The sequence below is a fragment of the Aedes aegypti genome, chromosome 1 (genome assembly GCF_002204515.2).
Source record: "Aedes aegypti strain LVP_AGWG chromosome 1, AaegL5.0 Primary Assembly, whole genome shotgun sequence".
Taxonomy (NCBI): Eukaryota; Metazoa; Arthropoda; class Insecta; order Diptera; family Culicidae; genus Aedes; species Aedes aegypti.
This window is the reverse complement of record NC_035107.1, coordinates 1,334,496-1,349,109: the sequence shown is the minus strand read 5'-3', so window position 1 is coordinate 1,349,109 and position 14,614 is coordinate 1,334,496. Positions and strand designations below refer to the sequence as shown.

Here is a 14,614-nt window from a genome sequence, read left to right as displayed (position 1 = left end):
ACCTGACTGCTAACTTGAATTTCAACTTCTCCAATCTTAAAAGATTTTAAGTTGACTTTCCTCTTTTTAGTGAATGGGACAATCACGATTTTTGACGGGTTAATGCTTAGACCCTCCTTTATACACCATGATTGGGTATACTTTAGGGCCTGCTGCATTCTTTCCGATACTATGTTGTCAAACTTTCCTCTTACTACGATGACTATATCATCCGCAAAGCCTACAACCTCGAAACCTTTAGCTTCTAAGCTTCTGAGAAGGTCGTCTACAACCAAAGACCATAAAAGTGGCGAAAGTACTCCACCTTGCGGATCTCCGGTATGGTCTGCATAGAGCATCCTTGCATTTCAGTATACTGTATATCCTCGCCTGAAGCCGCTCCCGGAAAATGAGTATCCATCATCAAATCAAGTGTCTCATTACAAGTTTTAGTATACACCCCATCTTGGCGTTCAAGGTTGCCAAGTTCAGAAGTATGGTTTTTAGCAAGAGTTTTCTGTAATCTAGCAACAATTGGTGTATTATCTATACTCTCGCACATATGAATCCAAGTTCTTCTCTTTGATTTCCTTAATTCGTTATTGTATTCAGTTAGAGCTCTTCTATACTGAGCCCAATCTGAGGTTCGTTTTGCTTTATTAAACAATTTCCGAGATGTTTTTCTAAGGCTTTCCAATTTTGAGTTCCACCATGGTACGTCCCTACTAGAGGACGATTGCCTGATAGGACAGCTATTATTATATGCTTTTAGAATCACTTCGTTTACCTCTTGCGAAAATGATTCAAGTTGTTGTATTGTCTTAATACTAATTTCATTTGTAAAAGTGTCAGATTTCAAGTGATTAGCATAATGACCCCAGTTCGTTTTTCTAGGATTACGATATGCTGTTGGTGATAAGTCGCCTCCACCCCACTCAAAAACAATGTGTTTATGATCCAATAATGAAGTTTCATCTGAGACATGCCAATTCCGAATTTTCTCAGAAATCATGTAAAATACACTACACTCACCACAGCAGAACAACAGAACCCACACTATATCCATCCAGCCGCAAGTCCCAGACAACGCATGTCCCGTGCTCCAACAGCACAATACGAGATGGAGAGCTTATCAATAAGCACCATAATTGTGTGTCAGGATCGCAGGCGGATCGCACCCTCCACTGATTATCTGCTCTTATCACCACCCGCAGAATATAAGAGGATACATTGCAGGAAGCTTTAGCGAAGCTAGATGTACGATTGTGCTATGAAGGCTCCGTTAGCACATTTCGGAGGAACGGAAGGGAATACATCATTGACGTTACGTTTTCCAGTCCAGCACTGTCGGCGAATATGAAATGAATAGTTTATGAGGGGTACGACCATCTAGCGATTCGCTATCGTATCGGTCAACGAAACCCTGCGCCAACAATGGAAAGAATAACTAGCGAGCGAAAGTGGAAGACGAAAGCCTTTAACAAGAAGCTATTCTTTGAGGCACTTAGTCAAGACGGCGACAACGAAGATATCGACGCCACCGAGCTAACACAAAGGATGGTAACGGCTTGTGACGCAACTATGCCGCGAAAACTGGAGCCGAGGAACAAACGGTGACTGGTGGAATGACACGCTCAGCACGCTTCGCGCTGCTTGTCTCAGAGCGCGGTTAGGGTAGACGCGATTTTCGCTTCGCTTCGCGTGACGCGTCTACCGTAGCCGACACCTCAGATGCAGAAGGCGGGCTCAGAGAGCAGGGACGGAATTGGAGAGAAGGGAGCGAAGGACGGCTTTTAGAGAAGCTAGGACTGCACTCGAACGTGAGATCAAGCTTAGTAAATTTAATTGTACAAGGAGATGTGCCAAGATGCAGACACCAATCTGTGGGGTAATGCGTATCGAGTCGTTATGGCAAACATCAAAAGCCTTTCACGAGCAGCTGAATTTGTTCGTGGAGGGTCTCTTCCCGAAGCACGACCCAACGTCCTAGCCACCAACGCCGGACTGCAGATAGCTAACCACAAAACAAAGGTACTGCTAGCCAGCAACTGCAAGGCGGTTCAGCAGTTGGAGGTCAACGTAGGAAGGTATGTGATTGCACCGACGCGTGTGTTGGAGCACCTGGGAGTAATGATCGACTATCGGCTGAATTTCAAGAGCTACGTCGATTTCGCATGCGAAAAGTCCCAGAAGGCAATGAACGCAATAGGGAGAATCATGCCAAACTTAGTCGGTCCAAGCAGTAGCAGGTTATGGGCCTTATTTGGATTACAACAGAAGAATAGCAAGATCACGAACAAATGCCTAACGAAACGGTAAGCACCGGAAGTTCTGTTAGCGGCGGAAACGGAGATGGAGCTTGGGCGAACCCTACGAGCTACAGCGTATCAAGTCTGCCTGCAATACAGCGTCTGCAAGGAAGGGAAAACTGGACGACCTGGAAATTTGCAGTACAGTCACTGTTCGAGCTGGAAGAGCTATGGGACGTAGTCAAGCCTACACCGGGTGCCGCTGGAGCGTTGCCGGAGGTGGATGCAAAGAAGGACAGAAGAGCGAATGCGAAGCTTAGCTTGCTGCTCGAACCTGTAAATTACGTCCATGTTCAAGAAGCGAAGTCTGCCCGCGAAGCTTGGTCGTGTCTGGAAAATGCTTTTGAAGATTCAGGAACTGAACGAAAAGTAGGGCTGCTGAGTAAGTTGATCAATACCCGATTGGTGAACTGTTCGTCAATGGTCGACTACGTCAACCGGATCGTTTCAACGTCACACCAGTTGCGAGGAATCGGATTCGACGTGAGCGAAGAATGGGTAGGAGCCTTACTACTTGCTGACCTTCCTCCAGAGTACAAACCGATGGTGATGGCGATCTCAAGTTCCGGCGTAGCGATTAAAGGAGACCTGATCAAGACTAAATTACTCCAAGAGATGGAAGAACCATCGATCAGTTCGGCGTACGCGACGAAGAACTATCAAAAGCATCAACAGTATCAAGGTGGAAAACAGCCCTGAGAACAGTCTTCATCGAAAGGACCGAAATGTCGTTGCTGCTACAAATTCGGACACATTGCGAAGAATTGTTCAAGCAAATTTCGTCAAGGTGAGAAGCGGGGAAATGCTTTCTGCACCGTGCTTTCAACAATCGAAGACGCTGGAGATGAGTGGTATTTTGACTCAGGAGCAACCACACATGACCAAGAACCGGAAGCTATTGAACAATTTGCGGCCTGGAAGTGGAACCGTAGTTGCAGCGAACAAAGGTACCATGCAGGTGCAAGCGGTCGGTGACATGAAGTTGAAATCCGAATGCTGTCCAGAAGAACCGGAAATAGATGTGCGCAACGTTCAACTGATTCCCGAACTCTCAACGAATTTGTTGTCCGTAAGTCAGATAGTTGAAAACGGTAACGAGGTGATTTTCAAAAAGGATGGCTGCCGAGTGGTGAACGCTGCTGGAGAAATTTTCGCTACCGGATCTCGGAAGAGTTCAACCAAGCCGGTGCATCGACGGTCCTCGCATGTTCCGAAATGACAAATCTGGAGCTGTGGCATAGAAGAATGAGACATCTACATCTGAATGGTCTCAAGCAACTCCGGAAGGATTTAGTCACCGGAATATCGATTGAAGAGAAGATGTTCGAGGCGTGCAAGATTTGTGCTCTAGGGAAGCAATCAAGATTACCGTTCAACAAGCAAGGACATCGAGCGAAGGAGGTCCTAGAAACTGTTCATATGGATATCGGTGGACCTATGGAGGAGTCGTCAATCGGCGGCAACCGTTTCTTCATTACCTTCACTGATGACAAAACCCGAAGAATCTACGTATATTTTTTGAAGACAAAGTCGGCTGAGGAGGTCGTCGAGGCGTTTCAAGAATACCATAGTCTGGCGGAACGACAAACAGGTCGCAAGCTGATGGTGATTCGTTCGGATAACGGGAAGGAGTTTACGAACCGGAAATTTCAAGAGCTGTTGAAGAAGCATGGTATCAAGCACCAAACAACCGTTGACTATACTCCGGAACAAAACGGTCTGGCTGAGCGGTCGAACAGATCAATCGTTGAACGGTTATTCGAAGCAAATCTTCCGAAGCGATTCTGGGGAGAAGCGGTGGTGACGTCGGTCTACTTACTGAACCTTTCTCCGACAAAAGGACACAACATGACACCGAAAGAAATGTGGTCAAATAGGAAACCGGATCTGGCGCATTTGAGGATTTTCGGTACAACCGTCATGACACACGTTCCCCGGCAGAAGCGACAGAAGTGGGATAGAAAAGCGGAAGAATGCATATTGGTTGGTTACGAGGAAGATTCGAAAGGCTATAGACTGTATAACAAGAGGTCGCGGATGATTATCAAGAGCCGTGATGTGAATTTCCTGGATGAAGGCAGAATCAACAAGAACTCATCGGTTGATGTAGGTCAAGTCAGCGTCGACGTAGGGCCTGTATATGTGAAGTTAGACCTTATTGAAGTGACTAATTGACAAGGTGCAACCCGGCCCGCTGAAGCAATTCGTTGCGAAAATCCCGAAATCGAAAATGAAGAGGCCAACGGACAAGGATCATTACGTCCCCCTGAACCAAACCATGACGAGATTCAAGAAGTTGAAGATGACGAAGCCGATGAACACTTTGCAGATGCCACCGGTGACGTGACAAATTCCCCGGCGCTCCCACCGCGCACAACTTCAAATCCACCCGTGTCACAGGTGTTGAGGCGAAGCGGTAGAGAGCGCGCCATACCAGGCAAGTTGACTGACTTCATTATGCGTGGCAAAGGAATACTCTTCCCAAACTTTTCAGAGCCGTCTACCAATTATGATTCTGAATCGAATGCGGACACCGATACCGAGATGGGAACGGCACAGCAGAGCCTGGTGACAAAGAAGCGTAAGAAGCAGTTGGGCACCAAGCGAACTTCAGATGATCCCCTGACACCGGCTGAAGCTTTGAGCAGTGACAAGGCTGATCAATGGAAGGTTGCGATGGAAGAGGAGTATTCAGCGCTCATGAAGAACGGGACCTGGGAGCTAGTCGATCCACCACCGGAACGAAAAGTCGTCGGATGCAAATGGATTTTTAAATCGAAGCGTGATGAAAATGGTGCGGTTGTCCGTCATAAAGCTCGACTCGTCGCTCTAGGTTTTACACAAAAGTTCGGATGTGATTACGACGAAGTATTCGCTCCAGTTGTAAGACAGACGACCTTCAGGACGCTGCTGGCTGTAGCTGCGAAACGAAACATGGTAGTGAAGCAATACGACGTCAAGACCGCCTTCCTAAACGGCGAACTTGAGGAGGAGATTTATATGCGTCAACCACCAGGTTTTATCGTGAAAGGCACCGAACGCAAGGTGTGCAAGCTGAAGCGTAGCTTATATGGATTGAAGCAAGCAGCGCGAGCCTGGAATCAAAAACTGAACGCGGTATTGGAGCAGCAGGGATTCAAGCGGTGCGACGCTGATCCGTGCCTATACAGCAAGACGAGGAAAGGCAATAAGTGCTACGTGTTAGTCTACGTCGATGATATGGTCGTGGCAAGCGAAGATGACTGGATGATCAAAAATCTTGTGGAGGTGTTGGAGCAAAACTTCGAGATCAACAGTTTGGGCGACATCCATTTCTACCTCGACATTGAAGTGGAGCGCGACGCGGAAGGAGATTTTTTCATTAATCAACGGAAATACATCAACCACGTTGTGGATAGTGCTGGACTGACGGATGCAAAAGAATCGAAGTTTCCACTAGACCCTAACTACCAGAAGCTCGAAAACCAAGGAGAACCACTCCCAGATAATCACGAATATCAGAAGGTGATAGGTCAGCTACTCTACCTGTCTGTCAACACAAGACCAGATATCTCCGCAGCAGTATCGATTCTCAGCAGGAAGACGAGTGCGCCGACACAGATGGACTGGACCGAACTGAAACGTGTCATATGCTACCTGAAAGGAACCAGCGGTTATCGTCTGCGGATTAGTAGGTGCAAGGACCATGAAGGGCTGATCGGTTTTGCAGACGCGGATTGGGCGGAGTGTTCTACTGACAGAAAATCGAATAGCGGACAAATTTTCAAATTCAATGGCGGAACTATCAGTTGGAGATGCCGTAAACAAACAAGTGTTTCACTTTCTACTGCCGAAGCTGAATTCATTGCATTAGCAGAAGCAGATATCAGAGCTGTCTGAAGATGTTAGAAGGAGAGAAATTCAGCAATCGAACAAAGCATATTTCTATCAAGTACAACTTTGTTCGAGACATCAGCGAGAAGAAAGAGGTGAAGTTTGTATACTGCCCCTCAGAATATATGGTGGCAGATCTTTTGACGAAAGCATTTACTGGAGTTCGAATCACAAGACTGGCAGCGGCTAGCGGATTGGAAGCAGCAGATCGAGGAGGAGTCTTGGAGTAGGCCGATCCACTGACGACCAATCAAGGAGGCTTAGAACCGAAGGTGTCAAACAGGAGTTCATTTTTATTATTCTCAAATAAACCGTTATTAAAGCAAGACATGTTTGCGTATTACTCTGGCCATTTCCAACAAGTTCCTGCTTGGGGCAAGGCATTAGATACATAGCGGGACCGCGAAAAGCTGAACAGAGCGTTTCGACTGATGGTAATGTGAGTCACGAGTGCGTGTAGAACGATATCGTCAGATGCTGTATGCGCAGAGTTGCACAATATCAGTCATATCAACTGATGGCTGATGGACTAAAACTATCAATATCACTCTCGAGCTATCAATATCATTTTGATTTGACAACCAACAGCAGTGATGCGACACTAGATCATAATCTAGAGTTGGCTAAGTTGGAAAGGTTCGGCATTAGCGGCAGCATGCCACGCTGGCTCCATTCGTACCTCATTGGACGTAAACTGACGGTTACCATTGAAGGTTTTCAATCCAATGAATTTCTAGCTACATCCGGAATTCCTCAAGGCAGCCACTTGGAACCGTTAATATTTTTGATATACTTCAACGTTGTTCACTACACTCTCAAGGGGCCTCGGTTATCCTTCGCAGATGATTTAAAGATCTATCGACGAATTCATTCGGACTACGACGCAATGTGCTTTCAGCAGGATCTTCATGCATTTGCCAGCTGGTGCACCCTGAATCGAATGACCGTTAATCCCGGAAAATGTTCTGTGGAGAGATGAACTTTTACCTAACACAGTTCCTATCAGGTCATTGATGTTTCAGAAAGTATCTCCATAGATTCTGGTACGCAGAGTCGCCACGCTGTCCAGGCTGCTCAAACATTGAGGAGACACCGCAACATGTAGCTTTCGACTGCCCAAGATACGCGGAAGAGCGCAACGGAATTCTCGAAAGCAGCGACAGAGATTTAAACCCCGACAACATCGTGCAGAAAATGTGTCAATACGTAAGTACGTGGCACGCAATGAAGAGAGCGATAACGCAGATCATGTCGTCGCTGCAACAGAAATGACGAGAAGATCAGAGGGCGTCGGGTTGTGATCGGAGTAGGCTAGATCCTCCTTCGGGTACTAGGCCGAGTAGTTCGAGCGTCACGAAGTATCGGTGATGGGTAGTTAGGGTGCCCGCAAATCGGAAGTCATCCTCCAACTGGAATTACACGACGGACCCCGGCACTTGGCCGACTACCATGGAGTCAGAGTAGGCTAGATCCTCCGCCGGGGACTAGCTGAGTAGATCGCGGAACAACACCGGCAAATGGTCGTCGGGGTGCCTGTGAACCGGAAGCTTCCCTCCACCGGAATCGCAGGACCGTCCTCGACATCCAACCGGTTCGCCCGAAGAGCAGGACGAGCAGCGCAGTAAAGTCCAGAAAACCAACAAGCACAGGAGTATCTATCATAAAAAGTCTCACATGGCCCAGCCAGAGGTGACGAAATGACGTAGAAGCGTCAGCCCCCTGATTACTTCAGGTACCATTCCAGGGGGACATCGGACTTGTAGCCCGCAGGGTGTCGACTACCTGGAAAAACCTGGAAAGTCAGGGAATTCTATTGTTGATCTGGAAAGTCAGGGAATTTCACTAGAGGTCAGGGAAAAATTATTAATAATATACTACAACGTCAAACTAGTTGATTGTCTTTAATGTAATCGATTATCGATTAGGTCAACACAGCAATACAGTTATGTTAACATTGAATACGATTTCTGTCGAAAAAAGGAAACCGATCGCTCAAAATAGCAGCTTTTCATTGAGAAAACACTCTTATCAATATTTGAGTAAACTCTACTTTACTACCTATACCTCTATTGCTTATATGCCACAAAATTATTATTTTTTTCTGGAATAAAAAACGTCTTGCTCTACGAACAATTTCTTCAAACGAAGTGCTCACGATCAACGCATTGCCTAATTTTGTACGTTTTGCTCGAAATCTTTAGAAAAAAAATGAAGTTTACTCCATCCTGTGCCAGGTACCATATTTCCTTCTTTTTTATTTTTTTTTCTAAGAATATAATCGGGAAATTTTCCAGATATTCAAAAGATTCTAAAGATCTAAAAATTTCTAAAAATGTCTCATGAAATTCCTCTCTGAATAATTTCTCAAAAGAAAAGCTTTCTGAAAAGTTACTCGAATGATTTTTTTTACTAATTAAGATCCATTGAAAGCGGAAATTCTAGAAATTTGCCTTCAAAGAATCTCCTCGATAATGCATTAAAATTTTGTAGAAGTTTTTGGCGATATTCATAGAAGATCTTTAAGGAGTTTCTTAGAGCATTGCTGTAGGCACAACAAATGCAAGAAAGACATCAGAAAACTTTTCCTTCCTTTGTTAATGAAATTTTCAGTCCTAGGCTGGTATGAAACTTATAAATCTCATTATAATTCCTCAGAGAAGAAAACCAAATCAAAATTCATATTGGAACAAGAAAATATTAGCTAAAATAAACTACCTGAAACGAATCATCGTGAAGTGTTCCTCAAATATTCTCAGGAACTCCAAATGCTATTTTTGGAGAAATTCAAGGCGGAATGGCTGAGTGTCCCAAACGCAAAGGGACGTTTTGGTCGGCTTTCAGTAGGATATACTTAAAATTTATCTTGTTTCTAAGCATTCCAACGGTATTTCAGGTTCTTTTTTCGTCCAACAGAAAAAATAACATAATTTGCAGAAGATTGATATGTTTTGGCTCACATACAATTTATATGGAATGAAAAATTGCAAAACTGAAAAACTTGAGTTGATTTTCCCAACACTAGTTTTTTGTCACTTCTAATCTCCTCAATTCTTAACAATTGTTAGAAAAAGCTCTGGAGGTGGTTCCTTAGATTAGAGAAATTCTTAAATGAATATTTGGATTTGTTTGTGGAGGAACAATGTAAAAGTTCTCAAAAAAGTTAATAAAGTTAATGTGATATGAAAAAAAAAACAATAGGAGAAAAAAAGCTTCTGGAGGAAATCTTATAAAAGTTCCTGAAGAAGTTGTTGGAAAAAGATCTGGAATTAAAATAATAATTCGTTGAAGAATTTCAAAACAAATTTTTAGAGAAATGTCTGTTGAATTTTTTGAACCAGTTCTCTGAGATAGTCCTTCAGCAGTGTCTGAAATTTTACCTTGAAAAACGCTCAACAAAGTTTGTATGATAACAAGAGTGAAGTAAAAGTTTTTGCTCAGTTTATTCATACGGCCTACAACTTTGATTCATGCAAATAGTGGAATATCCATTTTCAAAAATTATACTTATTTCGGTTTAAAGTAACCAATTCAGTGGTCTGGAATTTTCCCTAAAAACGACTGGAAGGTCAGGGAATTTTATTTTCGAAATTTAGTGGACACCCGCAAGCCAAATAGTTGTTTTCCCCTTTTTTCTCTGTACCACACTCGAGACGAGTGCGAAAATTCTATATAAAAACACGATAAGAGATTACGATCTCCGCACATCGATACTGCGAGGTAGAAGTGTAGAACGATCGAGTTATATCATTAGTTCTCGGTTAACTGTAAAGCAGGCAGAACGTACGAAATTCCGTGGAGTGCACACAGAAGTTATTTAGCCTGACCGGTGTAGAATAACTTTTTTTTCAAACTTAAATAAATTGTCTATTGGGTATAGCTTTGACGATCGTAATTAATAAGGATTTAGATAACTTACAAAATTCGCAACGCAGTCCGTAGTAACCCTTGGTACATTCGCATTTGTCCTTCTGGATGCATTTTCCTCCATTCAGGCACTTTTCCGCACATATCCCTACAAAAAAAAAGAAATGGTGAAGAACTTATTCTAGAGCTAGCCGTTTTCAAGCATGCAAACAGCAATAAGACCTACCACCTTCACAGTGCCTTCCCTGGTAACCCGGCGGGCAGGAGCAGTTCCCCGGAGCGGTGCAGTTGCCTCCGTTCATGCACTGCGGATAGCACAGGGCCGTCTGGCAGTACTGACCCATGTAGCCCTCGGGGCAGACACAGATCTTGTCCTCATTGCAGACGCCCTTGTTGGCGCACTTTTTGTCACACTCTGGATCGGGTCCTTCAAGTTGGTGTTTGTGCAATTCGTGTCATTAAGGTTGGTTCGATTCGAGCATGGCGTAAACCATATTGTGTTTGTGTGGGTGGGTGTGGATGTGTTCGTGTGTGATTGGACAAGGATACGGAACCAATGGCGATCAGATCACGTGGTCCCGTTTAAGGTGCGAAAAGATTGGGGAGAGGGATTTGGATTGACGAGAGATTTTTGAGAATAATTTTCTACCCTTTGGTTTTGATTCATGATTAGAGATATCAGTCTAATTACCAGTTACCATGCGCTTGGGATGGGTTTATGAAGGAAACACAGCATTTCTATACCGAGTACCACATGGGCGCCGAAACAGGGGGCTCTGTTTGACAAGAAACATAATAATTTCAAAATTTTGATGCTTAGAAATGCTGATCAACCGAGATAAAAGCATGTCAAATCGTAAAAGTAGGCGGTGAAGCGATCTACCGGTAGGAAAGGGAAGTATAAATCAACACTATAAAGCATGTGTGTGAGCTTGAAGCATTCAGTAAATCTAACAAGCAAAAGAATTGCCCTGCAATATTCTGCATCGTAAACCATCTGAGTGTGTTGAACGGTTTAAACCATTCTCCACCGCTGCTCGTTCCGCCGTAAACAACCGAATCTAATCGATTCAACACCATTCAATCGCTAATTGAAATGCGCACGCTCGTTCATATAATTGAGTGTCCGGAGCAACGCTCTTCAGTGGCTCACAAAGAGAGGGCACATTGAGAGAGGGAGCAGAGACAACAGAGATGCTCTGCCTTCGGATGGGATGGAGTCGTGATCTGTTCTTCTTTTCAATGCTTCATCACCTGTAATTGCTAGTTGGAAGTAAACCAGCAAGCAATCAAAGGGTAATCCCAATTAACGCATGCATGGGATGTGGTTGAAGCAAACAACGAAGAGCACGACCCTCGATCGAAGCAGGATGCATCTGCGGCAAAAACACTAAACTCACGGCGAGCGACGTCGGCTCTTCGGATGCGCAAAACCAAAAGAGGAGAAATTTACACTGCGAGAGGCAAATACAGAGAAAGAAAGAGAGAATTGAAGGAGAGCAAAAGATGCATGTCCCAGGAAAGTTCGGAGAGAGGAGTAGAGGATCAGTGCAAGAGGAGAGTAAGTGATTAAAAAATAAAAAAGGCATACACTACCTTGCGAAGATGCTAGGGAAGAAGTTCTATCATACACACCTCTATGTGCACATTCCTTACGGAGTTTTATTCGGAGTGGCGTGCCGGGCACAGGTTTGCCCTTGCGACTTTGTATTAGGAGTCCAATGCTGAACACCGCAATGCCTGACACATTACCAGAGCACGGCAGTGTCACACTGAACTCTACAATGGAACATATTAGCGACTAGTCCTTCGCCCAACAAGCTTCAAACACTTACCCTTTGCATTCTTTGGAACACGACCGCTAGTTTTGATCGATATCGTAGGAGGTTTCAGTATTTGTTCATCCTCGGACACTAGGCGATCGAAGTTGTAGTGATACTTCTTCGATCCGGATTTCCAGGTGAAGTTCACGCAGCTCACCTCGGACGGTATGATCGGCAGATAGTGACTGAAATTCGGATCCCGAAGATGCAGCGAAACACGCCCATTATCGATTGCGTAGATCTTCGTCGGTACCCCACTGAATATCTTCACTTGCTGTTCATTGATCCACAGCGATAGATCATCGTCATACGGTTCCTGATAGCTGTAGTAATGATCCTGGCGCGGGCACACATGACTCACGATCGTCGCCATCAGTATCAAACTGTACTTGATCACATTCTGAAGCAAGTCACGTTTCGCCATCGGAGTGCCAGTATTCGGCAGCGTATCGTAAAAATGGCCAAGATCGGGTGGTTAAACCTGTTGGTGAAAATCAAACAACAATTAATGCCCAATCGAGAGCGATCGTGCAACTTTGTTGCATATTCCCAGAACTGGGAAGCGAACAAATCGCTTCGATGCGAATTCATTGATCTGGATGAGGGAACCTTCTTCATATTAATCGTCACGTTTCGATGATTCCAGCTCGCCGGTCTCTGTCGGCAAAAGATCGACTTGAAAGAGGAAAGCAAAAAATGCAAAATTGATTCACTCGTGAATATGGACAACCATTCTCATTCAATTGGGCATTGTCAGTATAGAATGATTGGATGGAAAAAATAAGAATAAAACTTTGAACGATCCACCTATAGATAGATTTCGCCTTTTAAATGTAATCTGATTTTTAATTGTTATCTAAATTTGGTATTCTTCAAATGAAGATTAAGCCCGAAACCCATCTGAAATTGATCTGTAGAGAACGATTATTACAATTTTGACTTCCCGAGAGATAAACCGTTTATATAAATGAAAAAAATCCTATGTCGTCTTTTGATAGAGGCCTTACAGCTTACATTAGGCCTAGCCAACCTTTTTGGCTCTTTTTTGACATAAATTGTTGGTGTGTCCGTAAGAATAGACCGATATGAACAAAATAAGCTTGGTAGTATATTTGTCTAATCCATGCTGAAAATTTAAAATTTGTTTCTACCTCTTTGCTACCGACGCAATTAAGTTCAAAAAATGGTCCGGCCCGCGGACTGATTTTTTACCTATGCTTGCATCGCTAGCGAAGAGTTTGATATAAATTTAAAATTTTCAGCATGGACTAATCCATACAGATATACTACCAAGCTTTCATTTGAGACTAATTTTGTTCATATAGGTCAATTCTTGCGAACACACCAACAATTTATGTCGAAAAAGAGCAAACAGGTTGGGCAGGCCTGGCTTACACTGTTCTGTTTCTGAACCGATTTTCCACAATCCGCTCCTTAGCAGAAGATTATCGAGTCGCTTTCCATGACATCAAAGAATTTCGTGAACCAAGAAAAATATCTATGCAGCGCTGACACAGAACGACCATAATGCTACTGGCGATGGCCAATGATTTCTCAAGGCATTTCTGAAATAATCTGTAGAATTTGAGAAAATTTCCTTTACGAAAAGATTCACGACCGGCAGAATTTGAACCCACAACCCTCAGCTTGATCTTGGTGCATAGCTTCGCGTTTACCGCTACGGCTATCTGGGCTTCTAAAAATAGGGTACATTCTGGAGAGTTTCTGAAAGAATTCTTGTCGGAAACACTAGATATGCTTGCAGAATTGTTGAAGAAATATTTGAAGGAGTTTCTGCACGTTGAATCATTTAGGGAGAGTTCCCCCAGTACCGGACACTTAAGCCACTAAATTTATAATTAAAAAAGATTGGTTTTATGTGATCCTGTTTGTTTATGATAAATATCATTTTTATAGCGTACAAAAATAAATTTGAAAATATAAATATGAATTTTGACGTTACATTTTGATGATGGATTCTAATGGATAGATTGGCCAATCATAAAAAGTGACTCCCAATACCGGACATAATCTAAAAATGGATCGTTCACTGTAGATTTGTGCATCATTGAATGTTTCTACTCCAGGAATGGGTTTTCATGACCAATTCAATGCATTTGCAACGTTTACAAGAATAATTTGAGTTTTACTTAGTTTGCAAGATGTCCATCAAAAACCTCTCTGATGAAGAATTACATATTTTACGATGTTGTTCTGAATCTTCATTCTGCTTATTTTTATTGCATGTTTGATACCACGTTCGACGGAATACATAAAAAATGGATGTATTTTGAGACACTGATGAAAAAAAAATACAAAGATGTCATATAACAAATCAAGCTGTCCGAAACTGGAGGACAGAAGGTGCTTGATCATAATTGTAGTTTGTCCGCAATTTGCTTAAATATGGTGCAAAATACACTCATACTTTCAAATTACGATTATATTCAATCATGATAGCGTGATCCAAACTATTTTTCCATTTTTTAAAATAATTACTAATTAAGCTCAAATTTAATGCGATACGTCTACTTTTTAACGATTTTCAAAAATCTCTACTTTTTTAAATAGGCATGCATATTTCAAGGATGTGTTATTCTACACAAACATGACTCTCCATAAAAGCTTTCTTTTCTTCTAATACACCACTTGATTGGAACATGATTTCTCAATATTTCGACGGTGTCCTGTATTGGGCGCTGTCCGTAACGGGGGGATCTTCCCCTACCAAGAAACTGTAGCTTGTTAAGTAATTCTACAATTAAC

At 43.2% G+C, this 14,614-nt stretch overlaps 1 protein-coding gene across 3 annotated transcripts in view; it reads right to left on the bottom strand.

Annotated features, from left to right (window-relative positions):
- LOC5574744 (protein shifted) overlaps positions 1-14,614 on the bottom strand; it is a 63,527-nt gene that overhangs the window by 3,216 nt on the left and 45,697 nt on the right. For 2 of the 3 annotated variants that reach the window (XM_021838774.1, XM_001655261.2), the window contains exons 2-5: positions 11,861-12,329; positions 11,622-11,804; positions 10,252-10,452; positions 10,078-10,173 (exon numbers count right to left, since the gene is read on the bottom strand). In XM_021838774.1, coding sequence (XP_021694466.1) covers positions 10,078-10,173; positions 10,252-10,452; positions 11,622-11,804; positions 11,861-12,272 — 892 coding nt within the window. In that variant the 5' untranslated portion in view covers positions 12,273-12,329. The remainder of the gene's footprint in view (positions 1-10,077; positions 10,174-10,251; positions 10,453-11,621; positions 11,805-11,860; positions 12,330-14,614) is intronic. The other variant, XM_001655262.2, reaches the window with a different exon arrangement.